Source organism: Stigmatopora argus, chromosome 4 (genome assembly GCF_051989625.1).
Source record: "Stigmatopora argus isolate UIUO_Sarg chromosome 4, RoL_Sarg_1.0, whole genome shotgun sequence".
Taxonomy (NCBI): domain Eukaryota; kingdom Metazoa; phylum Chordata; class Actinopteri; order Syngnathiformes; family Syngnathidae; genus Stigmatopora; species Stigmatopora argus.
In genome coordinates this window covers 2490778-2518535 of record NC_135390.1, presented here as the reverse complement: position 1 = coordinate 2518535, position 27758 = coordinate 2490778, and the positions used below count along the sequence as shown (strand labels likewise).

The 27758-nt window shown below is 44.0% G+C and overlaps 1 protein-coding gene across 4 annotated transcripts in view; it reads left to right on the top strand.

The window, feature by feature from the left end:
* The window catches only part of hace1 (HECT domain and ankyrin repeat containing E3 ubiquitin protein ligase 1), a 133673-nt gene extending 110549 nt beyond the window's left edge, over positions 1 to 23124 (top strand). For 3 of the 4 annotated variants that reach the window (XM_077599241.1, XM_077599242.1, XM_077599240.1), the window contains 5 exons: positions 434 to 565; positions 13481 to 13579; positions 18268 to 18338; positions 18418 to 18531; positions 22549 to 23124. In XM_077599241.1, coding sequence (XP_077455367.1) covers positions 434 to 565; positions 13481 to 13579; positions 18268 to 18338; positions 18418 to 18531; positions 22549 to 22651 — 519 coding nt within the window. In that variant the 3' untranslated portion in view covers positions 22652 to 23124. Of the gene's footprint in view, positions 1 to 433; positions 566 to 13244; positions 13289 to 13480; positions 13580 to 18267; positions 18339 to 18417; positions 18532 to 22548 lie in introns of those variants that run through there. The other variant, XM_077599243.1, reaches the window with a different exon arrangement.
* The last annotated feature ends 4634 nt before the right edge of the window (positions 23125 to 27758 follow it).

Here is a 27758-nt window from a genome sequence, read left to right as displayed (position 1 = left end):
CCACCACAGTGTCGTAAAATGTCCCCAGCAGTGTCCTGCACACTCCAAAGGACCGTAGTCTCCTCAGTAGGTAGAGGCGGCTCTGGCCCCTTTTGTACAGGGCATCTATGTTTGTGGACCAGTCTAGTTTGTTGTTGAGGTGAACACTCAGGTACTTAAAATTCTCCATGATTTCAATGTCTGTACCCTGGATGTTCACCTGAGTGGTCTGTTGAGGATTCCTACGAAAATCGATCACCATTTCCTTTGTCTTACTGGCGTTGATGTAGAGGTGGTTTTGCCTACACCAGTCAACAAAGGCTGTGATGACTCCCCTGTACTCTAGGTCGTTCCCATCCATCACTCGTCCTATACCCTGTTTCAATGTCTTTGCTTATTTTCATTTTCCGAGGACTTTAATCTTTGTGTGCACGTGTGTGTTTGATTGTGTCAGGCTGAGTACGTCCAGCTGGTTACTGAACTGAGAATGACAAGGGCCATCCAGCCTCAGATCAATGCCTTCTTGCAAGGATTCCACACTTTCATCCCACCCTCACTCATCCAGCTTTTTGATGAATATGAATTGGTAAGTGGTTTTCCTTTGTCTTTTTCTATTTTGCCAGTCTTTTACCATTGGTATCCTCTTTGTTCCCTCTGCTGATTTGTCCTGCTTGCATGTGGAGATTGATTATCCATTCCTGGCTGTTGGAATAATTCTTGTGTATTTCCAAATTCACAATAAAAGAGGCATCTGAAGTCACATCTTCGTTTAATTCTTGCAAGAAGAGAATACATCCATCTGCGTACCCAGTCAGGATAATTCTAACAACTCGAGGTCTCTCTCGCTACTTTATTCATAAGATTTTAACGCCATGCCCCACAGAAGTCTAAACATATTTAGAGTCTCATAACAATTTATCACAGTTCTCAAAGCAATTGTAGGTTTGTCGAATCTTCCCAAGAGCGTTTGTTGTGGACCCATCCTGCGAAGCCAAAAACAGTCCACAGTTCCCAAGAGCGCTTGTTGTGCACCCATCCTGCGAAGCCAAAACAGTCCACAGTTCCCAAGGGCGCTTGTTGTGGACTCATATTCCGAAGCCGAAAACAGTCCACTGTTCCCAATGGCGCTTGTTGTGGACTCATCTTCTGAAGCCAAAAACAGTACACTGTTCCCAAGGGTGCTTGTTCTGAACCCATCTTCATGCCCAAGGCCATTCCCAGTCCTCTTGATGCGAACCACAGTCCTTACTTTTGCAAGAGATGCATTAAAATGCCCTTTGTATTAATGTCAATAATTCTTCGTTGCAAGTACATACTATAATAATGATAAACCTAACATTCCCCCCTATTATTATATATTGATACACATCTATAGTAATGATAAACCTAACACTGGCTTAAGGAATTAACTAGGGGTCTTGAGCCACCTTAAACCCCCATTTTATTTAGCTCCATAAGATGTTTGTGTTTTGGCAGATTTAATGTTTTCAATTTGATGGATCAATTGTTTTATTCCACCCTGCGTTTGTTAGACACACCTGTCACTCTCAATTCGTATCCTTCCTTGAAAGTGTTGGCTTGAAAGGTTTGTTTTATGTTTTTACTCCGATAAACAATGATTCCTGGGTGCTTGCAATGCTTCAAACATATGACAATTTGAAACCTGTTTATTCAAAACACAATGTGTTGATGATATATCCATCCATCCGTTTACTCCCGCTTATCCGAGATCAGGTAAAAGGGGGGCATCAGCTTCAGAGGAATGCCCAGACTTCTCTGTTCCCAGCCATTTCAGCCAGGAAGGGTCCCAAGATGTTCCCGGGCCAGCTGGGAAACACAGTCTTTCCAGTGTGTCCTGGGCCCTGTGCCCCTCTTCGAGAGGGACGTGGCTGTAATATTTTAACAGGGAGGCATTCAGGATGCATCCTAATCAGATGCCCAAGCCACCTCATCTGGCTCATTTCAATGTGGAGGAGCAGCGGCTCTGCTTGGAGCCCCTCCCGTATGACTAAGCTTCTCACCCTCTCTCTAATGGACCCTGCGAAAGAAACTAGTTTTGGATGCTTGTATCCAGGATCTTGTTCTTTGGCTCACGACTCACAGCTCGTTACCATAGGTGAGGGTAGGAATAAAGATCGAACGGTAAATAGAGACTTTCCCCTTTCAGCTCAGCTGTATCTTCACCACATAGGACCAATGCATGCACAGTACCAATCGGCCTGTCCATCTCCCCCTCTATTCTTCCATCACTTGTGAACAAGACCCGAGACAGTTAAAACTTCTCCACTTGGGGAAGGACCACATGCCGGAGAAGGCAAGCTCCTTTTTCCAACCGAAGACTGTGGTTTCAGATTTGTAAGTGCTGATTCTCAACTGTGGGCTGCACACTCGGTTGCGGAGAAAAGTTATGAACAGAATCGGTGACAGGGCAACCCTGGCGGAGTCCAACCCCCACTGGAAACAGGTCCGACTTACTGCTGGCTATACGGACCAGACTCTGACACCGGTCATAAAGGGACCGGACCCTGCGTATCAGAGGTTCCGGAACCCCATACTCCCGGAGTACCCCCCCCACCCCACAAGACTCCCCAGGGGACACGTTCGAACGCCTTCTCCAGGTCCACGAAGCACATGTATACTGGTTGGGAGACCGTCCCAAGCCTGACGACATCCCTTACCGCCGGTGTCCACCAGCGGGTTCTGGGGTTGCCACCACAACAGGCACCAACCACCTTGCGGCCACAGCTCCGGTTTGCCGCCTCAGCAATAGAAGCGTGGAACATGGTCCACTCGGACTCAATGTCTCCTGCCTCTTCCCTGGCATGAGAGAAGCTCTCTCGGAGGTGGGAATTGAAACTCCTTCTGACAGGGGACTCCGAAAGGCGTTCCCAGCAAACCCTCACGAAATATTTCGGTCTCCCGGGCCGCACCGGCATCTGCCCCCACCATCGGAGTCAACTCAACACCACGTGGTGATCGGTTGACAGCTCCGCCCCTCTCTTTACCCGAGTGTCCAAGACACGCAGCCCTGGGTCCGATGACACAACCACAAAATCGATCATCGAACTGCGGCTTTAGTGCCAAGTGCACATATGGACACCCTTGTGCTTGAACAGGGTGTTCATTATTGTCAATCCACACCAAGCACAGAAATCCAACAATAGAACACCACTCAGGTTCCGATCAGGGGGGCCGGGCCATTCCTCCCAATCACTCCCCTCCAGGTCTCACTGTCATTGCCCACGTGAGCATTGAAGCCCCCCAGCAGAACGAGGGAGTCCCCGAAGGAACACTCCAGCACCCCCTCCCAGGACTCAAAAAAGGTTGGGTACTCTGAACTGCTGTTTGGTGCATATGCACAAAAACAGTTAGGTCCCGTCCCCCCACCCGAAGACGGAGGGATGCTTCCCTCTCGTCCACCGGGGTAAACCCCAACATACAGGCACCGAGCCGGGGGGCAAGAAGTACAGTAATACCTCGATTATCGCGGTTAATGGGGGGCCGGACCCCAATGCACAGGTACTACCGTAGGGCAATGAATATGACCCCAGTTGCACATCGCCTCTCAGTGTTGGCGACTCCAGAGTGGAAGAGTGCCGAACCCCGCTCGACAGGAGTGTTGCCAGAGGCTGAGCTGTGCATAGAGGTGAGCCCGACTACATCTGTTCAGAACCTCTGAACATCATGCGCTATCTCAGGTCCTTTCTGATCAGAGAGATGACATTTCACGTCCCAAGAGCCAGCTTCTGCAGCCGGGGATCAGACCCCCTCCATCTATAGTTGGGCGGTTTTTGACGCCCGAGCGCCCGAGTCAGAACTCCATTATCTTCCTGCTTCTTGCTTGCCAGTGCCAGTTCCATTTCAAGCTCGCCACTCGCCAAAGCCTGTTCTTGCCCCTGCTCACCAAAGCCTGTTCCTGCCCTCCACTTGCCAAAACCTGTTCCTGCCCCCCACTGGCCAAAACCTGCTCATGCCCCCCGCTCGCCAAAGCCTGTCCTTGCCCCTGCTCACCAAAGCCTGTTGCTGCCCCCCGCTCACCAAAGCCTGTGCCGACGCCCCATTCTCATCTGCCCGTGCCGACGCCCCATTATCGCCCCATTCTCATCTGCCCGTGCCGACGCCCCATTATCATGCGCTTGTGCCGGCTCCCCGTTCTCAAGCGCCCGTCCCGCCGCTCCGTTCTCAAACACCCATCTAGTCGCTAGACGGCGGCGCCCTGGATGACGGGGCCCCTGACGACAGGTGCTCCGATGCCTGCGTCCCATCCTACTTCCAGGGCAAGGCAGCCTGCCACCCATCCTAATTACAGGGAGAGGGAGCCTGTGACCCATCGTGTGCGGTCGTTTGGTCGCCGGTCTTTTGGTCGCCCAAACGTTTGGTTGCCCGGACGTTTGGTCGCCTGGAATTTTGGTCGCCGGTCTTTTGGTCGCGGTTTGGTCGCCCAAATGATGACAGAGAGAGGAAGAGTTTAGAGTTTAATATCTAACACATCGCCTGCTGCCATCTACTGTCAATTTTTTAAAAATAAGACAAAGCAAATTCACAGATGGTGTTTTTATTGAAGCAGTAAAACTTACAAATTCTAGCAACCTTCATTCTCTCTGGGAGAAATAAGAGCACTCATTTAACACATCGGCTGCTGCCATCGACTGTCATAGGCGTCCAATGAACCTTCATTCTCTCTGGGAGAACTTGCAATGTTGAAATACTTTAGATCAGGGGTCTCAAACTCGCGGCCCGCGGGCCAACTGCGGCCCCCGGGACAATAATTTGCGGCCCCGTCTTAATATGAAAGATTAATATTTGTGCGGCCCGCAAGATTGATATGAATGACACTTGTGTTCGGAGCTGAATGAACCAATCACGGTGAGGTATACGGCTCTGGAGGGCGGGACATCGGCCGGGCTGTCCAGTGCCTCGCTCACTCACTCATTTATTCCTCCAATCAGCTGGGCGGAGGAGAAGCCGTGAAGCCGATCACTCCGCTCGGCGCGCACAGTCCTCCGCTGCTCTCAGCATAGAACTGAATGAGGCGCTATGATCCGTGATCCAGCCTGTGTCTGTGTCTGTAGCCATTTCCGCGAGTGAAACTGAAACTTAACAGTAAGTGCGTTAACATGACACTTGAGAAATTCAGAGAACTGTCGTAATAGCGAAAGTGCACATGCGCCACAGAACCGCGCGACTGAAAGTCAACCCGAGACTCATTCCAAGTTGAAACACATATTACAGAGCCCCAGAGATGTCTCTTTCAAAGCCTGCCGTGAAGAAAAAGGTCGGTGATGAGCACAGACAGTTTCAAGAAAAGTGGGGAGTGCAATATTTCTTTGTTGAGCACAGGGGCACACCGACGTGTCTCATTTGCACTGAAAAAGTTGCGGTGCACAAGGAATACAACTTGAAACGTCATTATACTACGAGACATGCTGAGGAGTACGAAAAATACCAGGGAGATGAGAGAGCCAACCAGGTTGCCAGTCTTAAAACACATCTTCTGAGGCAACAGGATTTCTTCAAGAAGGCTACCAAAGACAGTAATGCAGCAGTCGAAGCTAGCTACGCCGTTTGTGAGTTGGTTTGGTTGCTAAAGCAGGAAAGCCATTCACAGAAGGTGAATTTATCAAAAAGTGCATATTATAGGCTGCACATTTTGTCTGTCCAGAAAAGAAAAGTCAGTTCAACCACATCAGCCTTTCTGCCAACACCGTGGCAGAGCGCATTTCTGACCTGTCAAGTGACATTTATGATCAACTGTGTGAGAAAGCACAATGTTTCAGTGTATATTCAGTGGCTCTTGATGAGACCACAGACATCACAGACACTGCCCAGCTTGCAATATATGTCCGTGGTGTTGATGACAATTTTGAAGTGATGCAGGAGTTGCTCACAGTAATTCCAATGTATGGAAGACCACCGCTAAGGAAATATTTCACCAGCTGTGTGATGCCATTGAGAATGCCAGTTTGCCATGGAAGAGCTTTGTTGGAATAACAACCGATGGAGCCCCATCAATGACGGGGAGGAAGAATGGACTGGTAATACTTGTTCAAAAAAAACTGGAAGAGGAGGGTGTGGAGGAGGCCATAGCTCTGCACTGCATTATCCATCAGCAGGCCCTTTGCAGCAGATGCCTGAAGTTTGACAATGTGATGTCTCTCGTTGTGAAATGCATCAACCAAATCAGATCCAGGGGCTTAAAGCACAGAACGTTCCGTGCTTTTTTAGAGGAAATGGAGTCAGAATATGGGGATGTGCTCTACTTCACTGAGGTTTATTTCATTATTTTTTGTTAAAAAATAAAGATATTTGATAACGTTGGAATGTTTTATCAGCCCTTTTCTTGTGGAAATCCTGATGCGGCTCAGTCTCACCCAGACTCTGCCTCTTGCGGCTCCCAGGTAAATTGAGTTTGAGACCCCTGCTTTAGATGATCATTTTTATCAAACAAATAAAAGTCTTAGTATACTTTTAGCCCAGAACTTTGACATTAAAATAAAAGGCAATAAGTACATTTTACTTATTCCCTTTTATTTTAATGGCCAAGTTCCAATAAGTAAAATTTACTTATTGCCTTTTATTTTAATGTCAAAGTTCCAATAAGTAAAATGTACTTATTGCCTTTTATTTTAATGTCACTACCACTTGGGGACCAAGTCTAACAGTTTCTGGATGGTTGGTTGAGAAGTTCTTAATCCAGCAGGAGACGGGAGAGGATAGTCCAAGGTGGGAGAGTTTGTCAGCCAGAATGTCCAGTATTATAGTGTTGAAGGCTGAGCAATAGTCAATGAAAAGCATCCTGACATAAATCCCCTGGTGCTCCAGGTGGCTCAGTGCTGTGTGTAGAGCTACGGCGATGGCGTCCTCAGTGGACCTGTTTGCTCTATAAGCAAACTGGTGAGGGTCAACTGAGGGAGGGATTGTATCCCAAATGTGGTGGGCGACCAACTTTTCAAACCACTTCATGCTCACAGGTGTAAGTGTAACAGGCCTGTAATCCTTCAGGCTGTCAATGGGTGGCTTTTTAGGGAAAGAGATAATGTTGGCAGATTTCAGGCAGGAGGGGATGATGGATTGTTGCAGGGAACAATTGAAAGTATTTGTGAAAACCCCAGTCAGCTGGTCAGCACAGGCTTTGAGGACCTTGCCAGGTACTCCATCAGGGCCAGCAGTCCTCCTGGTGTTCACAGTCCACAGTACCTGTCTCACTTCATGTTCCTGAAGCTTCAGTGTAATGCTGCAAGGTGGTGGATGTTTTGAGACTGAATCCGATTTGTCTCAAAGCGGGCAAAGAAACGGTTCAGTTCCTCTGCTAGTGAGGCATCTGTGTTAACAGACACCGAATTATTGTCATCGGAATTGGTAATGTGTCGTATTCCCTGCCACATTTTCTTTGGGTTATTTTCTGTTAAGTGCTCCTCAATTTTCCTTATATATGCTGCCTTGGCCTTTTTAATGCCTCTCTTCAGGTTTGCTCTGGCAGCGCTGTATTTTAACTTGTCCCCTGACCAGAAGGCGGTGTTACGGCATTTAATGAGTGCCTGTGTCTCACTGGTCATCCAGGGTTTTTGGTTAGGAAAAACCCAGATACGTATATTAACAGTGACAGTGTCCATGCAGTTTTTGATGTAGGAGAGTACAGTGTCCGTGTAGTCCTGGAGGTTTTGGTGTTCAAAAAGTTCCAGAAGGGTGTGGGAAAAAATATCCTGCATCTGACACGCAGAGATGGTCGGATGCAGAAAGGGCGTCCTCAGGCCATTTTTTTATTATCTTTATTTGCAGCCTTGTTAGCCTCCGGAGTGGAGTATATGAGGGGGTGAGGGACAGGCAGAGATGGTCTGATCCAGCAAGGTGAGGGAGGGGTGTGGCTCTATAAGCATGTTTAATGTTAGAATATACATGGTCTAGAGCAGGGGTCCCCAAACTTTTTCCTGTGAGGGCCACATAACTTTTCCCTTCTCTGATGGGGGGCTGGTGTCAGTTTGTAACAGAAAAAGTGTGACGATCGTAGGGGAGCTTAATTTTTTTTTATTGTTTTCCAGAAAGCCACACATAACCAAATAACCCTTTCCAGTTTTTTACAGAAAAAAGTCAGAAAACAAATAATAAAACTATTAATGAAATAAATAATAACTAAATTACCCTCTCTGAGTTCTTCACATAAAAAACAGGAAATAAATAACACTATTTATAAAATAAATAAGAACTAAATAACTCTCTCTGGGTTCTTCATAGAAAAAAAGCCATGGAACATTAACTTTCTGTTGTGCCATGCACAATCTTAACAGATAAAAGTTCAGCTCAGTTGTCAGAGCAGAATCTCTCTGACACATATGACCAGTCTCCTAAAGTTCTTGTGTTTCTTCCTTATAATCCTTTTGTTCCAATAGGCTTGTAGACACCGCTGTTTGCAGCTCTCTCATCAACTTCCCTGTGAAAACCACAAAGGAAGCAGGTTGAGAAACTGAACTAAGTGAAACCGCACCTACACAGCACAATACATTTCACTACCAGTATGGTTGTAAAGATGGATTTTATCCCAGTAGATTTTATTATGATTATATTTGTTTATGCTCAGAATGACTCATTCAAATCAGAAAAGTGAGCTTACCTATGTCTGTTCATCAGTGTGAACTGTGGGCCTGCATCTGGCTGGTGAGAAGTTGAATATCAGGTTCCATTCTAGTTACAGCCAGTCTCAAGCACTGATGCAAATGTTCATCTGTCAATCTTGATCTCATCGGAGTTTTCAGCAGTTTCATGCGAGAAAAGGTTTTCTCGCAGATATACGTGCTGCCAAAAACTGAGGACATTTTCATTGCATGTTTTTTGATGTTTGGATATGTGTCGTTTGGGAGGGAGGCATAGAAGTCAATGAGACTGTTGAGATTGAATGGGTCTTTCAGAACATCACAGTTCTGTAACTCAGCCAACTCAAACTGATATGAAGACTGGGCTTCATCAATGTCGGCAACAAAGGGGTTCTGAAAAAGACGGATTTCTTTTGCATGAACATGTAGTTCAGTGAATCGCACACCGAACTCCGCCTTCAGCATTTCCAGTGCTTCCACGCACTTTTCAGTTGGGAACGGGACCGCTGGGTTCTCTGTCGACAGGTTTTGGGTAGCAGGAAGATGGACAAAGTTGCGCTTTTTCACTTGTTCCAAAAGCAGCGCTAATTTCACCTCAAATGCTTTTATGTGTGAATACATGTCGCAAATGAGTTTCCCTTCGCCTTGTAGCTGCAAGTTAAGGCGGTTAAGTATTTCTGTCACGTCTGTTAAAAATGCGAGGTGCCATTTCCATTCTGGGTTGATCAGCTCTGGGACCGTTTTGTCTTTTAAATGAAGAAATGCGTTAATTTCGGGTAGAAGCTCGTAAAAACGCCTCAAAACTCTGCCCCGGCTCAGCCATCGGACCTCTGTGTAGTACAGCACATCTCCGTGCGTAGACTCCAGTTCAGACAGGAATTCTTGGAACTGCCTGTGTTTAAGTCCCTTTGCCCTGATGAAGTTTATGCACGACACCACAACCTTCATTACAGAATCCCACGTCAACACTTTGCAGCACAGTGCTTGCTGGTGAATTAGGCAGTGGACTCGTAGCGGGGCGGTGAGACCCCTTTTTTCCAACTCACGGTTCATGCGTCCTATTAAACCGCGAGTTTCGCCCACCATGCTAGGAGCCCCGTCAGTCGTGATGCTAGCCAGCTTTGACCAGTCCAGGTCCAACTTCTCCATGGTTTGGCACACTTTGTCAAAAATATCCTCTCCCCTTGTGGTCCCTTTGAGACTTTGGAGGGCTGCCAGATCCTCGCATATCTCAAAGTTTGCGCTAACTCCACGAATAAAAATGAGCAGTTGCGCTGTGTCTTGCACGTCCGTGCTTTCATCCAGTGCTAATGAAAAAAAGTCAAAATCTTTCGTCTTCTGCTGCAGCTGGGCATAGACATTATTCCCGATTTCTTCAACGCGTCTGGTGATTGTACTCGCCGACAGACTTACGGCATTAAATGCATCTTTCTTCTCGGGACACACTTCCTCCACGACAACATCCATACATTTCTTAACAAACTCTCCGTCAGTGAAAGGCTTACCGTTGCTTGCTATCAGTTTAGCAACCCGAAAGCTGGCCCGAACGGATGCCTGGTTCAGCTGAGCTTGGCGTAGAAATGTAGTCTCCTGAGATAATAGTCCAACTTTTAGCTTTGAGAGTTTGTCTGCTCGTATTTGGCCTTGCACGCTATCGTACTTGTCCTTGTGACGGGATTCGTAGTGCCGGCGAAGATTGTATTCTTTGAATACTGCCACCGTCTCTTGACAGATGAGACAAACAGCCTTTTCTTTGCATTGAACAAAAAAATAATCGTTTGTCCACTGCAGGTTAAATACCCTGCATTCTGAATCAATTTTTCTCTTAACTAACCTTTTCGCCATTATTCCGTTCTCAAACAGGTTCAGGTTGCACAGTTTTTATATGCTTGAATAGCATCGCAATAGCGATGGTACGAGGGCTCCGCCCTCACCTGCGATCGTCCAGATGTCTCGCTAACACTCCGCTCACGCATGCAACGGTGGAATGCCCGCATGCATCAAAGGCAAACACTCTCCCCGCGCGTGTCACCGAAGGAGCAATGCGAAGGCCCGCTTCACTGGGATGATTTGTGGGCTCAGCAGGGGTGCAATGAACCAAACACAAGATTAAAACGTCCCAGTCTTCAAGGCCAAATAGGAAAATAAATCCGATAGCGTCTCTGGTATTGTTCAAAGGGCCGGTCCAAATGTGCCGGCGGGCTGCATCCCAAAAAAAAAACAAAAAAAACAAAAAAAAAAAAAAACAGCGTCTTTGGTATTGTTCAGAGGGCCGGTCCAAATGTGCCGGCGGGCCGAATCCGGCCCGCGGGCCGTAGTTTGGTGACCCCTGGTCTAGAGTTTTATCTCCTCTGTTGTGACACTTCACGTACTGGATAAACTTAGGCAGAACAGTCTTTAAACATGCTTTGTTGAAGTCACCGGTGACAATAAGTACTCCATTGGGGTGGTCAAGCTGCTATTTGTTTACAGTCACTAGCAGGAGGCTAAGTGCCGTGCTAACGTTAGCATCCAGTGGGATGTAAACATCCATTACAATGACTACCGTTAGCTCCCTTGGTAGATAGAAGGGCCCGCACAGAACAGCCAAGAGCTCTAAATCAGGTGAACAGTGAGTGTTAATTATCCTGCTGTTGCAGCACCAGTCGTTGTGTATGTACACACAAAGGCCTCCGCCCCTGCTCTTTCCCCTGCCCGGCATCCCCGCTTTTGCTTTCTTTCCCTTCGCCGCCTTCCGTCGTATGCTGGGTGTTCTGACTATCCACGGAGATCCCAGTGGTCTCGAGATGTCATCAGGGATATTGTAGGTTTGTTCGTAATCTTTTGTGATGGATATATCGCATCTCCTACCGAGAGTAATTAAGTCCTGGCGACTGTGGAAAACGTTTGCCTCACAGATGTTAGTAAATAACAATAAGTCTGAGAAAACAAAGCACCAAACTGGAGAGCAGAGAGCCGCTGCACCCGTCCGCGCCGCCATCTTGGATCCAAGGCTATATTCTTCCAAAAGTTCCTGTAATCAGTTTCCTTTTGAGTCAAAAAGCCCAAAGTGGAGACTTATGAGACTGGTGGTATGGTGCTAATCCACCATGCTGTGCCCCAACACTTATGGGGCATTTACATGGGCATTGGCATCGGTAAACCTTTACCACAGGCGCAACATTGAACACGACCAACTCTAGGCAACTCCAGCATGTTGTCTACATTTGCAGTCCAATTTTCTGATGTTTTTTTGTCTTCATTATTTTCATTTTGTATTGGCTAGAACTGGAAACGCTGGTGAGTTTCGCGCTGAGCGATATGGAAAAAAAAGATCATATCTTTTTTTCATACCAAATCCCGATGCCGTTTTCATCGCGATTTTTATTTGATTATTTTATTTTAGTGTTTACCAAAGAATAATATACCACCAGTGTTCTGTGGAAAATTGTCTGCCAACAATTGGTCTGCCACAGATAACCAGTCCACTACAGCCGGCGGCACCATTTTTGGTCACTTAATTTTGACGGAAACAACAATAATGGGTGAAAAAAATCATATTAAACTGCCATGGCGGCCCAGTAGCTAAAGGGGTTAACGCGTCGGCCTCACAGTGGGGGACCTGGGTTCAAATCCAGGTCGGTCCACCTTTGTGGAGTTTGCATGTTCTCCCCGGGCCTGCGTGAGTTTTATCCGGGAACTCCGTTTTCCTTCCACATTCCAAAGACATGCATGGTAGGCTCATTGGACACTCTAAATTGCCCCTAGGTATGAGTGTGAGCGTGAATGGTTGTTTGTCTCCTTGTGCCTTGCGATTGGCTGGCCACAAATTCAGGGTGTCCGCCGCTTCTGGCCCGAAGTCAGCTGGGATAGGCTCCAGCACCCCCGTGACCCTAATGAGGATAAAGCGGTTCAGAAAATGAGATGATGTGAGATGAGATTAAACTGCCAACTATTTGCATTGCAAAAATTTGCATATTAGGCCCGGCGCATGAGTGGGTAGCGCGTCGGCCTCACAGCTCTGGGGTCCTGGTTTCGAATCCAGGTCCGTACACCTGTCTAGAGTTTGCATGTTCTCCCTGGGCCTGCGTGGGTTTTCTCTGTGCATGGTTGTCCGTCTTCTCGTGCCCTGCTATCGGCTGGTCACCGACTCAAGGTGTCTGCCGCATTGTGCCCGAAGTCAGCTGGGATAGGCTCCAGCACCCCCGCGACCCTATTGAGGATAAAGCGATTCAGAAAACGAATGAATGAAAAAAATGAATGAACGAAAGTTTACATATTATAGGTTTATTGCTAACATTAAAATAAAATATATAGAAACAATTTTACAAAACACGGACATATAGACTTAGGGACAGTTTTTTTTCACAGAGCCATTAGGGCTCTGAACATGCATTAGCACGACACACAATCCCTTCTGTGCAATAAGCAATAACAATGTGCAATATCTTAGATTGTGCAATATTTCAGAATTTACCTTGCCCGGACGTGACTTTTTATATTACTTATTTATGTTTTTACTGAGAAACATGCACTTTGTGGAGTAGCACCACTAATTTCGTTATACGCAGCTGTTGTATAATGACAATAAATGCTTTTTATTTTTTTATTTTGAGTTGAGATTCCCTTTAAGGTGGTATGAAAACTTTCTGTAGACACTGCAGGTTACTCGTCTTTGTGTGTTTATCTTGTCAGCAGCACAAGGTCTGCAAGGCATAGCTGCAACCATGATTGCTGTCTTGGTGAGAAGTCAACCTGATCATTTGTAGGGCGTATGTACAATGATTCACATCTGATCATGAATACTAAAATGCAACATAAGTGCACACACAAATGTGACGAATTACTGGCACTGATTCATTCAACATTCAAATTCAATGAATGTGTCAGACAAATACTCAACTTCAAATTAAGCATATCTTACTTGCCTGCAGGAGCTCCTGCTGTCGGGGATGCCAGAGATTGATGTGCAGGATTGGTGTATGAACACTGAGTACACCAGTGGCTATGATCCCCAGGAGCCAGTCATTCAGGTGGGCTCTTTAGCGCCAATGTTGACTTTTGACTTTATTCTTTAAAATTTGATAGGCAAATTTATCTTGACTACTAGTTTTTTTTTAATCAAAAAAATATTTGTCTGAATAGCACAGGAAGTCCATTGACTTTCATATAATTGACTCAGATGTTCATATTAGTTGACCTTGTTTCAAAAAGAAATGTTAAACTGTGAGACAGACACTACTGTAAAAGACATGAATTTCCTCCTCACTCCAAAAGTGTATTTTGTCTTGGGCTTAGCCTTCCTTCGTGCACTTTGCATGTTCTTCCTGAGCCTGCGTGAGTTTTCTCCCGGTACTGATTTCCTTTAGAACCAAAAGACAGTTGTTGCGCTATAAAAAAATATCTTTTGAAAAATGTGTTAGATGAGAAAGGAAAATGTCAGTTACACGCATAGCACAGCAAACGTGTATACAATTATGTACAGTTATACAAAAGCACTGCAGTGTGCACTGAAGAAGGTATGGGGTTTTCAAATCTGCAGTGTAATGCTTAAAACTACCACAAGAGAGCAGCAAGTTAACATATTTCTGATCAGGCATACTCATCGATAATCCTTACAAATGCGCAAAGCTTGAATTTACACACTTAGAAAAGGTTAATGTTGTTGTGAGAAGGAGAATGTAAGAATAACATAAAACATCCACCCATCCATAAATCACGCTTTATCTATTCTATTAACCCTTATAAAGCGTGATTTATGGAAGAGTGTGTGTGCGTGTGCGCGTGCGCGCACGCGCACACCTGGAAACTCGCAGGTGGAAATTCTTCCGAAAATGATGTTTGTAAATGACGTGGAAAGGCGTCCTACCTTATAACTAAATTGGGTCTGCTCGGCCAGCAGCATCGTGTCTCGCCGAGTCTTCCCGTAACGACAGGGAAAAAAAGGGTTTCGGGGAGCACCTGGAAACTCGCTAGTGGAAATTCTTCCGAAAATGACGTTTGTAAATGACGTGGAAAGGTGTCCTACCTTATGGCCAATCAGCCACGTGGTGCGTTTAGGGCACATCATGTAAAAACAATGATTCATACATCAACTCTGCTTTCAGCTTTAACAAATAAATACTTAGAGAAGGTGAAGAAATTCAATCACTCGTCTATTAGGATCCGACAGCCGTTTCTGGCCACCATAAAAGATTTCAACTCTACGTGGCACGGTTTGGACAAATGTAGTGAGAGAATCTTAACATACACACACACACCCATCTATAAATCCCACTTTATAAGGATTATAGACGAACAATTACACAGGAATGAATGTTTGTCCCACCCTGAGATTCCACCACCTGCAGCTATGATACAGATGTGTCACGACAACGATAGTGTCTCAGGGTGATCGCTACCGGTTGCTTTTGGGCTAAGGAATGTCTGCGACAATTAAACAGGGAAAATTACGGGCGCTGTCACAAGAACGAAGAAATTCAGGTGCACTTGTGCGATAATGTGTGAGACTTTCACAGAAACATGCAGGTGATATGTCCCACCATGACTAGCTCATCAGACATTTGGGAATAAACGATGGTTAGGTGCAACATAAACATAAATGACTAGGTGATTTTGTAACTTAATCATTAATAACTCATCCATTTTGTCTAGATTGTGAAGGCTGCACTGGAATTACCGTATTTACTCGCATATAAACCGCCAGTGCCTATAAGCACCCTTAAAATTGCTGAATTTTAGAATTTCTCGCGTATAAGCCGCCCCCCTGATTCCAAATTTTCACCTCCATATTCATGGTTTTAATAGGGAGTACAAATGTGTTACTTTGAAGGGAAAATCTGAAGAAAAATCACCACATGTGGCATTTCTGAGATACTGAATGAATCAAAAGCACATTATTAGGGTCAATATCATAGAGAAGTTAATATGCCTGCCTATGTAAATGCAAAATATCAAATTATTCAATTTGAAAAAAGAAATATGTCTATATTGATGAGAACCTGATGCCTTCTAATTACAGAAATTAAAATTTTCTTACCAGATATTTAAGATGTTGTGGCAGCCATATTGCTTCTAATGTCAAAATATCTCAATTCTTTCGATTGTTCATATTATTAATCAGAGCACGTTTAACTAGGTTTAGCGCCCTAGGTAATATGGCCGTGCCCCGAGCGAGCAGTGAACTTGAGTTTTTTCACGTTTTATTCAAGATACGTACGTTTTTTCTTGAATTTCATTCATACACGTCAAAATAAATTCTGTTGAGCGTTTTATCTGTTTATATATTCTCTATTTTGAAATAAATTACCGTATCGGGCCCATTGTCTTGCGTCATGACGTCACGGCGCCATTGCGTCATGACGTCACGGCGCCATTGCGTCATGACGTCACGGCGCCATTGCGTCATTACGTCATCGTGTCATGGCTATGTCAACTTGCAGTTTCGTGCATGTCATGTTTTTATACGCATATAAGCCGTACCCTCGATTTAGTCATCATTTTTTGTCCGACAAAAGCGTCTTATATGCAAGTAAATACGGTAGTTCCCATGGCCACAGCCACATCATGTGAAATACAACCCAAAAGGCATTCAAATTGATGCATGTGAATACGAGATTCCGCAATTCAAATGAATAGACAGTAGTACTTCTACTTACGACATTAATTCGTTCCAGAAGTGGTTTTGTAACTTGAAGTTTTCCTAAGTTGAAGCATATTTTTCTTTGAATTAGCATACTTTTTTCCTCGATCTTTAATCCTATCCCCTAAACCAAGGGTGTCAAACTCAGGTTGGTTTGCGGGCCATATTAACGTCAACTTGATTTCATGCGGGCCGGACCATTTTAGATATAATATTTAGATTTTTTTTAATAAATGGATTAAAAGAACTGGATTAAAAGCCCTGAATATTGAGTTTTTTATTTATCTAAAGCAATGTTTATTTTAGCTTTTTTATATATTTTTAGATGTTACAAAATGATTTTTGAACTAAAAACACAGAAAAAATGTATTAAAAAATTACAATTATTTATTTAAAAGGGGGAAAATCAGGAAATTTAATACACTCTATACTCTTCATTTTAATTTGATCCTAAAACAGAAAGTCAGCACTCATGATTTACTTTCCCGGGCCACACAAAATGATGCGGCAGGCCAGATTTGGCCCCTGGGCCGCCATTTTGAGACATGTGTCCTAAACCCTTTGAAAATGATGGTGGTGTGATCCCCTGTCGTAACTGGTGGCCGCACCCCTGCACAAGCTAGTTCTCACCCACAGCGCCCTAACCTCTGTCTCCATCATGGAGACACCGCTTCCTGCTAGTGAAAATGGGAGGTCAGTGAGCTGTTGAGAGATAGCCAATGGGAAAGTAAGCGTACCAAAAAAATAAATTAAAAAATAAATAAATGAATAAATGAAACAGATACAGGAAGTGTATTTAGATTATGTATTTTTTTTCTTTCATGTTTCGTTTGATGTCTTGTAACTTGGATTTTGCTTCCGTTTGCAAGCGATTTTGAGTAATTACATTGTCTCTAAGCCTCTATATGAGGGGTGGGCAGCTATTCCAGAAGGGCCAGCCACATACACATACTCACATATATACACATATATAGATAGATACAGACACTCCTCAACTTACGAACGCAATTGGTTCCGAGCGATTGTTCATAAGTTGAATTGGTTTGTAAGTTGATTTAGTGCTATATTTTGTATTATAATTTATGTTTAAGGCCTATATAAGTATATTGAAGGTTTATATAAGTGCATTTGTATGTTTAAGGCTTGTATAAGTAACACGCATTGGTTTGTACTGAAAAAAAAAACATTTAATAAAATGGAGAGAATATGTACAGTACTGTAGAGAGAGAGATAGATTTATGTATTAGAAACTGGCCAAAAGAAGCGACCTAATGACGATTGCACAGTTTTCTTCTTTTTTTCATCATAAATGATGCAGTAGCACTGTATGGCATCATTCAATTGATTTGCAAACTTTGTGCAACGTTCAATATTTGGGTCCTGCTGCTCGATCTTTCTGTTTATAAATGGTACTGAATGTGCAACGCTCACCACTTTCTGACGCGCATCAAGCTTCGTTATTATTGCCACTCGTTTCAAATGAAATGGCTTGCCTCTTCCTTGCAACTCCCTCAATAGAAGCCTTTAGCTTTTTACCAACCATATTCAATATTGGATGCATGAGATATTTAATGATACAAATGAAAAAGGTTCTTTGCACACTGGAGATACATTCACGCACTTCCGCATTGCAACGAAGAAGGTAGATGCTGGGTGAGCTGAGCTCTCACAGCGCCAGGCGTCGGTATTAGCGGCGGAAAGAAGTACTACTCCGAAAAAGACGCGAAATACAAAATTGGACTTTCGAACATTTTTGGACTTAAACGCAATTTGCAGACATGTTCGTATGTACCGTTGTTCGTAAGTTGAATGTTCGTAAGTAGGGGTGCGTCTGTACATGTGTATGTGGCTGGCCCTTCTGGCCCATGCATCACATAGAACCACAGACATGTAGAGCACATCCAAGGTCCACAAAGGAAGGCTGGATCAGGGATTGAACCCATAAATCTTTTCATTGGGCCACGGTGCACTTTTTAGTTGAGCTTCAAATTTTTAATGTTGTACATCTGGAGACTTGTATTAAAAAAACTGTTTGTTATTATCATTCATCTTAACTTTACTGTCTACTGTGGTGCACAGTGGTTTTGGAAATTGGTGAGACAACTAACTCTGGAGGAACGAGTCCTGATGCTTCAGTTTGTCACTGGAAGGTTTGTCTGCACCATTGAACCTTCTCTGATTTAAAAGAAAAAATGTTTTCGTATTTTTTTAACCCACTTTCACCATTAGCTCGAGAGTTCCTCATGGAGGCTTTGCTTTTTTAATGGGTGGAAGTGGTTTACAGAAGTTCACCATCGCTGCAGTGCCATACACCTTGAATCTTCTGCCTACCTCCAGTACTTGGTAATCACGCTGAATTTCCTTTTTCAGCCCAGTCTAGTTTTGTTTTTCTAACTGGGTGCCTGTCAATATGTGTGTGTAAATGGTTAGGTTATATCAAATTCAGAAATGAGCACAGCCTATAGCAAACAAACATGTGTATGCACATGAATTGGATATCAAACTAAAATAAAGTTGTTAGACTTCAATCTATACAGCATCGTCCAAATAAGAGTGGTTAATCAAGCACGTGTTTTTGACAATGATTTTTCACACAAGGCTTTGTTATGGGATTCTTCACCCGTGTTTTAGATACGGAGTGACATTAAAACAATTCATTAAAACCAACTTAGATTTGTAGTCATGATTAAAAAACGCCAAACCTCCGATCTTTCAAAATTATCACCCACTTTATACTTCATAATCTGGAAATTTCAGTTGCTCCTATATAAGCTTCATGTTTTAGGTACCTGAAGACTAAAAATATTTTAAAAAATCAAATCAAAAGCCTTTATTGTCATTATACACAGCTGTGTATAACTAAATTGGTGGTGCTACTCCACAAAGTGCGTTTTCCCAGTAAAAACATAAATAAGTAATATAAAAATATAAAAAGTCACATCCAGGCAAGGTAAATTCTAAAATATTGCACAATCAAAGACATTGCACATTGTTATGGCACACCCCAAAGTTATTGCACAGAAGGGATTGTGTGTCGTGCTAATGCAAGTTCAGAACCCTGATGGCTCTGGGGAAAAAAACTGTCCCTAAGTCTATTTGTCCGTGTTTTGTGAGACCTGTAGGGTCTGCCAGAGGAACAGCTGGAACAGCTTGTGACCAGCGTGTGCGGTCGATTGGTCGCTGGTCTTTCGGTCGCCGGTCTTTTGGTCGCCGTCTTTTGGTCGCCGGTCTTTTGGTCGCTGTCTTTTGGTCGCCCCGACCGCGACAACGGGCGACCAAAAGACCAGCAACCAAAAGACCGACGACCAAAAGACCGGCGACAAAACAAGGTAAAACAACACGGTCTACTTAGCAATAAAAGCCAACAATGGCCATGAGCAGTTTCACTGAGCCGACGTGTGAGTGTATAAGTACATGAGTTGTCCCTTTAAGAAGGTACGTCAGTCAGGGTCTTAACAAGTTCTCCAACAAAAAACAATTAAAGTCCGGGAAATTTTGAGCTTTTCTTTAGCCTAATAATTACTAGGGCATTAAGTATGACTAAATAGTAATTCACAGTTTGTATTTCGGGAATTTGAGCAACAATTTAAATGGAAATCATCAATAATCTTCCGGGCGACCAAAAGATCGGCGACCAAAAGACCGGCGACCAATCGACCGTGTACCTGTGACCAGGGTGGTATGGGTCCCTAACAATGTTAGCTGCTGTCAGCGGCTGCTGAGGTAGCAAGGGCTGGCAATGTCATCCAGTGAGGGCAGAGAGCAGCCGATGATCTTCGGTTGGTGTTGATCACTCTCTGCATGGCTTTTCTGTCTGCTGCCGTGCTTCCAGCGTACCACACTGTAATGCAGTATGCCAGGATGCTCCCCACTGTGGCTCTATAGAAGGTTACCAGAAGCTTAGTGTCCAAGTTGTTCCTCCTGAGGACCCTCAGGAAATCGCTTCTGGGCCTTCTTTACCACTGCCGTGGTGTTGGTAGACCAGGAGAGCTTATCCGTGACGTGGACCCCCAGGAATTTTAAGGACTGGACCCTGTCTCCGCATACTCCATTTATGAGGAGTGGGGCCAGATCTGTGTTGCGTTTGCGAAATTCCAGGATTATTTCTTTAGTTTTCGTGGTGTTTAGTGTGAGATTGTTCATCAAACACCACTGTGGTCAGACTCATCCCCCTGAGATGAGTCTGACCACAGTGGAGTAATCGGCAAATTTGATGATGGAGTTGGAGTGGTGGGTCGGTGTACAGTCGTATGTGTAGAGGGAGTATAGAAGAGGTTTCAGACTGGAAACTCAAGAGAGCCATGACATTATGTTCTTCACAAGTGTATGTAAACGTTTGACCACAACTGTACATACCCAGCCCTCACCACCGAAGGCTGAGTTTAACACCATGCCCCCCAAGTTGAGCAAACAGTGAAGAAGGCAAGGTCCTCATCAGCACCGGGCCCTAATGGATTCCCCTACAAGTTATATAAAAACTGCCCCCATGTATTAGAGCTACTCTGGTACCTAATGAGAACTGCCTGGAAGAAGCAGCTCATTCCATCGGAGTGGTAAAGGGCTGTAGCGGTCTTCATCCCGAAGGAAGTGAATTCCAAAGAAATTGGCCAATTCAGAAGCATCGCGCTGCTGAACGTAGAGGGGAAGATCTTCACGGCGTTAGCGAGAAGGATGTCCACCTACTCCATAGAGAATGGCTACATCGATACCAAAAAGCAGGAATCTCGGGCTTTCTAGGGTGCGTAGAGCATTCTGCCATGATCTGGAACCAGATCCACAAGGCCAAGCGGGAGAAGGCCGACCTGCACGTCATTTGGCTCGATCTTGCCAATGGGTATGGATCTGACCCACACCTGCTGATCAGTTACGCCTTGGATTTCTTTCATATGTCTTCCTGCATTAAGAAGCTGGTAGCACTGTACTTCAGCAACCTGCAGATGGATAAAAATAAATAAGAAAGGAAAATACATTTTCCAATAGGTTCGAATGGCGAATGGCAGCTCAGTAAATATATGTAAACACACGTAAACACAAAACGTAATTATGTAAGGCACACTCAGAAAAACACAAGAAACAAGGGTTGAAGCTACACGAATCAGAAAACGGTAGCACAAAAACGACAGCGCCAACAAAAAGTAACATTTCCGGATCAAGGGGGCTGTGTGAACTGTAGATGACCTTATGCAGGGGTCGTGACCTTCTGGGTCGCAAGCCAGATATGTCTCTTTTGATGGGTGCATATGGCTGCTGACCGAAAAGCTAAAATGTGGAACCCGGTGGTGAGAGAGATGAGTCCCAAACACACCAGTAAAAGCCCCACATAGACACATCTCTGTGTTCGCGGCATTACCTTGAATGCGCTCAATTGACCAATGGGAGCTTCACGTTGAAACATCACAATTTAAAGGGCGCGGGCACCAACTCTAGGCCTACTTTAGTCATACATTTTCATTTCATTAGAATTTAGATAGTTTTTGTACTTTAAAAGTGTTTAAATGAGAAAAAATGCACACATTTTTGTACTTTTAAATTCTGCCTATGGCTCTCTAGGAATTAGATTTGAATTGTTTATGGCTCTCTAGGTGAAAAAGGTTCCCGGATCCTGACCTAATGTATTAAAATATTGATTTGGAATTTGGAATAACTCCCAACCCATAGCAACACAAACTAAACTTTGTACAACACATATAGCAAAAACGAACGGCACAACTGCTGTTCTTTTCTGCCGAAGATTAGGACCTGCATGACGTCATCACTCCAAATTATCAGCACAATATCTGCAAAACTGTTGCAGCACAATTATTTTTTACAGCAAACCTTCTACAACCTAGAACAAACGATTCACACCATTTGTAGCAGGTTTGGGCCATTTTAATGTGGGTGGGGTGACCTCAGATTGACCAATAAAAGAAATATCTCAAATATGAAAGTGGGATGAATCTGTTTACACTTAAAATTTAAGGATGAAGATATGCCGCAAATCACTACTACTGTGCACATGTTAAGAAAGACCAATTTCATTTCAAACAGGCAGAAAAGGCTCCTGGAAGGAAAGGAGATGGTTTTTCAGAGAAAAATAAAGCATTAAAACAAAAGACAACATCTTTGTCAACAAATTTGATCCACAACATCATCGTGAATATTTCATCTTGACAGCTAGTATGACTCAATATTTATTGCCCTTGATGGTGGCATTGTGACACATAGCTGAAAACTTGAAACCAAGGACAGGGCTCTTTGTGCGGTAAAGGGTACAACAACATGTTTGATTTCATTTGCACTAAACATCTTTCATTTCATCAAATATGAGAACCCAGCTTCTTGAAAGAACCTTTACTTTTTTCTGTCTTCAATTTCCAGTATCAACATGCTGAAACTCCCTGAATACCCCACCCAGGAGATCCTGAAAGATCGCCTCATGGTAGCGCTACATTGTGGGAGCTACGGTTATACCATGGCATAACATCATTCATATCAGTTGTGCTGTTGGGAGAGTCTGGCAGCTCTCCCACTTAAATCAATTGAGTTTCTATTTGAGCTATTTTTTGCTGTACAAAAGGGAAAATCTGTTTGTAGAGAGAGAGAGCATTCAGAACATAAGATTGAAGAGGGAAGATACACGCTGGACTCAAAAACTCAACTTCCATACTCCTTGAAGTATTTGGCCAACTATTATGCCTTTGTTGTTGTGACTGTTTTTTGTTTTGTTTTAACAAATTGTGACAATTTTGTGATCCAAGTGATTCATTAATGCAGTCAAGCCTTTAAAAATTAAGTGGATTATTTACATTTTATACAGTCAGTTCAAAAAGTATTTCAACACCCTGCTGTATTTATTGCAAGTTCTGATTTTTTTATCGTAAGTGTATGTCCACTGTGGGAGAGGTAATCTAAAAAGGAAAATCCAGAATTCAAATTAAATGATTTTTTTTTAAACAATTTGCATGATACAGCTGCAAATAAGGATTTGAACACCTGTCTATCACCTAGAATTCTGACCCTTAAAAGACGTGTTAGTTCGCCCTTTAAAGTCCATATCCACCTCCACTCTATGTAATATCCTAAATCAGATGCACCTGTTTGACGTCGTTAGCTGTATAACAACACCAGTCCACCCCATACAATCAGAACGACTCAAACTTGTAACATGACCAAAGAGCTGCCCAAAAACACCAGAGACAAAAATGTATACCTCCACAAAGCTGGAAAGGGCTACGGAGAAATTGTCAAGTAGCTTGGTGAAAAAGGTCCACTGCGATCATTAGAAAAATGAAGAAGAAAAGCATGACGGTCAATCTCAATTGGAGTAGAGCTCCATGCAAGATATTACCTCGTGGGGTCTCATTGATCCTAAGAAAGATGAGGAATCAGCACAGAACTACATGAAAGGGCTTGGTCAATTACCTTAAAGAGCTGGGACCACTGTTTCCAAGGTGACTGTTGGTAATACACTAAGACATCATGATTAAAAATCATGCATGGCACGATAGGTTCCCCTACTTAAACCAGCACATGTCAAACTCCGTCGTAGGTGTGCCAATTACCATTTGGATGATACAGAGGAGTAATGGGAGCAAGTTTTGTGGTCAGATGAGACCAAAATAGAACTTTTCGTTCATAATACCACTCCCATCTCATCTTCCGCTTTATCCGAGGTCGGGTCGCGGAGGCAGCAGCTTCAGCAGGGAAGCCCAGACTTACCTCTCCCCAGCCACTTCATCCAGCTCTTCCGGGAGGATCCTAAGGCGTTCCCGGGCCATAGAGACATACTCTCCCCAGCGTGTCCGAAGTCGGCCCCGTGGCCTCCTCCCGGTAATACGGGCCTGGAACACCTCCCAAGCGAGGCGTCCATGGGGGCATCCTGATCAGATGCCCGAGCCAACTCATCTGGCTCCTCTCGATCCGGAGGAGCAGCAACTCTACTCTGAGGCCCTCCTGGTTGACTGAGATTCTCACCTTATCTCTAAAGGAGAGTCCGGAGACCCTGCGGAGGAAACTCATTTAAGCCACTTGTATCTGGGATCTTGTTCTTTCGGTCACGACCCACAGCTCGCAATACCGAGGTCACCAAGTCCGACCCCCTCAATGCCACGGCTGCGCCTAGGTATTCTGTCCATAAAAGTTCTTAACAGAATCGGTAATGTAGAGCAGCCCTGGTGGACTGGAAACGGATCCGACTTACTGTCGGCTAACCGCCCTTACTCTGACATCGGTCATATAGGGACCGAACCCCGCGTATCAGGGATTCCAGAACTCCATATCCCCAGAGTACCCTACACAAGACTCCGTGAGGGACATGGTCGAATGCCTTCTCCAAGTCCACAAAGCACATGTAGACTGGTTCGGCGAGAACTCCCAAAGCCTGGCTCCAGAGTGGGGTCCCGGTGACCTGTGTCCGGGCGAAGGCATATGGCGTTTGATAATGTTGCTCATGAAAAGAGTTCTTGCGAGTCATTCTTTGTCTGGTCCCTCACCTCAAACCAGTTTTCCATGGGTGTTCCTACCAGGGGCACAAACCCCCCGACATACCGTATTTTCTCGCATCTTGGCCTCCGTGAATAAGATGTACCCTTAAAATTGTCTTAAAAATCGTTGAATTTTACGATTTCTCTCGTATAAGACGCCCCCTGATTCAAAATGTACACCTCCATATTCATGGTTTTAATAGGGAGTACAAATGTGTTACTTTGGAGGGAAAATCTTAAGAAAGATCATCGCACGTGGTATTTCTGAGATACTGTATGAGTCGAAAGGATCGTCTGCTGGATTGTACATTCCGAAAGGGTGTTTGTTGCCTGCACGTAGACAAATTCAAAAAGGAAGTCACGTGAGCTGTACAACCCAGAATTATGTACATAGTGGTCTAGTTTTCACCTTGTCTCTGGGTACAGTAAAAGCAGGAGATACACATTACGCAGGAATCGAGGCTGATATTTTAATGATCGACTGCAAGACCTTCGATCAGCCTAAACAACTATTGGGATGTGCTGACATGGTAAACATAATGAACACACGTATCAAAACTACTCGCGTCTGGCCAGTCAGAGCACGTTTAACTACGGAATGATGGTGACGCCCTGAGCGAGCAACGGCAGGCACAAGTAAGTGAGTTTTTTCACGTTTCATGCATGATACGGTTTATTGTTTTTATTAATTTTCATCCATAGACATCAAAATAAATTTTGTTTTGCCTTTTATCCGTGTATCTTTATTTTTAAATAAATGACCGTATCGGCCGCATTGTCTTGCATTATGGCATTTCGTCTTTGTCACTATACGTGTGTGTATATGTGTGTGTGTGTGTGTGTGTGTGTGCGCGTGCGTGCGCGCGTGCGTGCGCGCGTGCGTGTTTGTGCCTCTTTTATACTATTGTCCAAAATTAAACACATTATCAATATGTCCGCTGGAAACACCCAATCGAAACATCCCCCCTTTTATTTGTTTAATAAAATAATAAATTAAACACTTTAGCATGTCACATATACACACAGTTTACAAGAAATTAAAATTAATATACGTTGGATGAAATATATGATCTGTGACCTTGCTGTTAATGAACGGTTAAAAGAGCTCACAGATGACTATCATCTGTGAACTTGCTTTGTCTTCTTTTTAATAAATTGTTTAATAAAATAATTTTACCTATTGCCTTTTATTTTAACGTCAAAGTTCCGGACGTCTACCGCCGTCAATGGCAGTTTATTGATAATGTGTTTAATTTGGGACAATAATAGTATAAAATAGGCTAGTTTGTCTATACCAGGGGTGGGCAAACTTTTTGACTTGCGGGCCAGAATTGTTACTAAAATTTGACAGCATTTGGACACGCAATGTAATTTATCAAACCTGGGGATTGAAATATAAGAAAAAATACACAATTGAAGGTGAATATTTATTTTCAAATTTACTTCAACATTAAGAACATATTATTCAACGAAAGAAAGCAGTCTTTAAATTGAGAGTGATGAGCGGTATTGCAGGGCAAAGGGAAATGAATGAGGTCATTGATTTTTACTATAATTTGGACAACGCTGGCGGGCCGGATTAAAAAGCCTAACGGGCCGTATATGGCCCGCGGGCCGTGGTTGATTAAAACATGTACACACACGAATCCGGGGTGGGGCGAGCAAGCGAATCCGGCGACGACGAAACATCCGTTCGACGAAATGTCCGGCGGCGAATCCGTCAAACAAACTTCCGTTCGACGAAACGTCCGTTCGACAAAACGTCCGTTCGACGAAACGTCCGTTCGACGAACTGTCCGTCGACCAAACGTCTTTTGACGAAACGACCGGGTACCGCTCAGCATGGATCTGAATAATACAAATAGACACGCTTACGAAGCTCAGTCCAAACTTCAAGCCATCAATTATGCAGGGTAACATGGGAATAGAGCAGCCGCGAGGGAATTTTAGATCAACCAATCAATGGAGCACTAACGTGTCTGCTTGCACTGTTGTTCGAGCTTTTGCCAAAGCAGACAAAGCTTTACGAAGAGTAGGAGGCAACGCCAGGCTAGTTACGCCACTATTTGCGAATGGATTGTGGCCGCTTGGACTAACGTGTCTGCTTGCACTGTTGTCCGAGCTTTTGCCAAAGCCGGCATCATTTCTGTCGAGCCACATGGCAATGTGAGTGACTCTGACAACAAAGAGGGAACCTGGCGTTTTTGATGAATCATTTGGACAGTTGTTCAATTCGGACACAGAAAATGAGGACTTTGATGAATTTGTGGGTGATGATTGATCAAAAAACATGAGTACATTGTAAAATGGCTAAATAAAATACAACCGAACTCAGTTTTGCTTCCGTTGCCTTTTTAAAAAACGTGTTTTTAGCGTGTCCGTATGTTTAAGCTGGTGTATGTTTTGCCATGCCTGGCTGCGTGTTTTGGTGCGGTGCGTCTTGTGGGTACGCGGTCGATTGGTCGCCGGTCTTTTGGTCACCGGTCTTTTGGTAGCGGTCTTTAGGTCGCCCGGAAGTTTGGTCGTCGTCTTTTGGGTCGCCGGTCTTTTTTGTCACCGGTCTTTTTTGTCGCCTGTCTTTGGTTCGCCTGATCGGCTACTGCCATCTAGTGTCAATTTATTAAATAGCAGATGGTGTTTTTATTGAAGCAGTCCAATGAACCTACTACCTTCATTCTCTCTGGGGAACTTGCAATGTTAAAATACTTTAGATTAGATGGTCATTTTTATCAAACAAATAAAAGTATTAGTATACTTTTAGTTAGACAGTATTTAGATCGTTTCAACAGTATTTAGACTCTAAATACTGTTGAAACGATCTAAATATCTAATATCAAAATATCATTAAGCACTCATTTAACACATCAATAAGAGCACTCATTTAACACATCGGCTGCTGCCATTGACTGTCATAGGCGTCCAATGAACCTTCATTCTCTCTGGGAGAACTTGCAATGTTGAAATACTTTAGATTAGATGGTCATTTTTTTATCAAACATCAAAATATCAATAAGAGCACTCTTTTAACACTTCGGATGCTGCCTTTGACTGACATAGGCGTCCAAAGAACCTTCATTCTCTCTGGGAGAATGAATGGGAGAATCT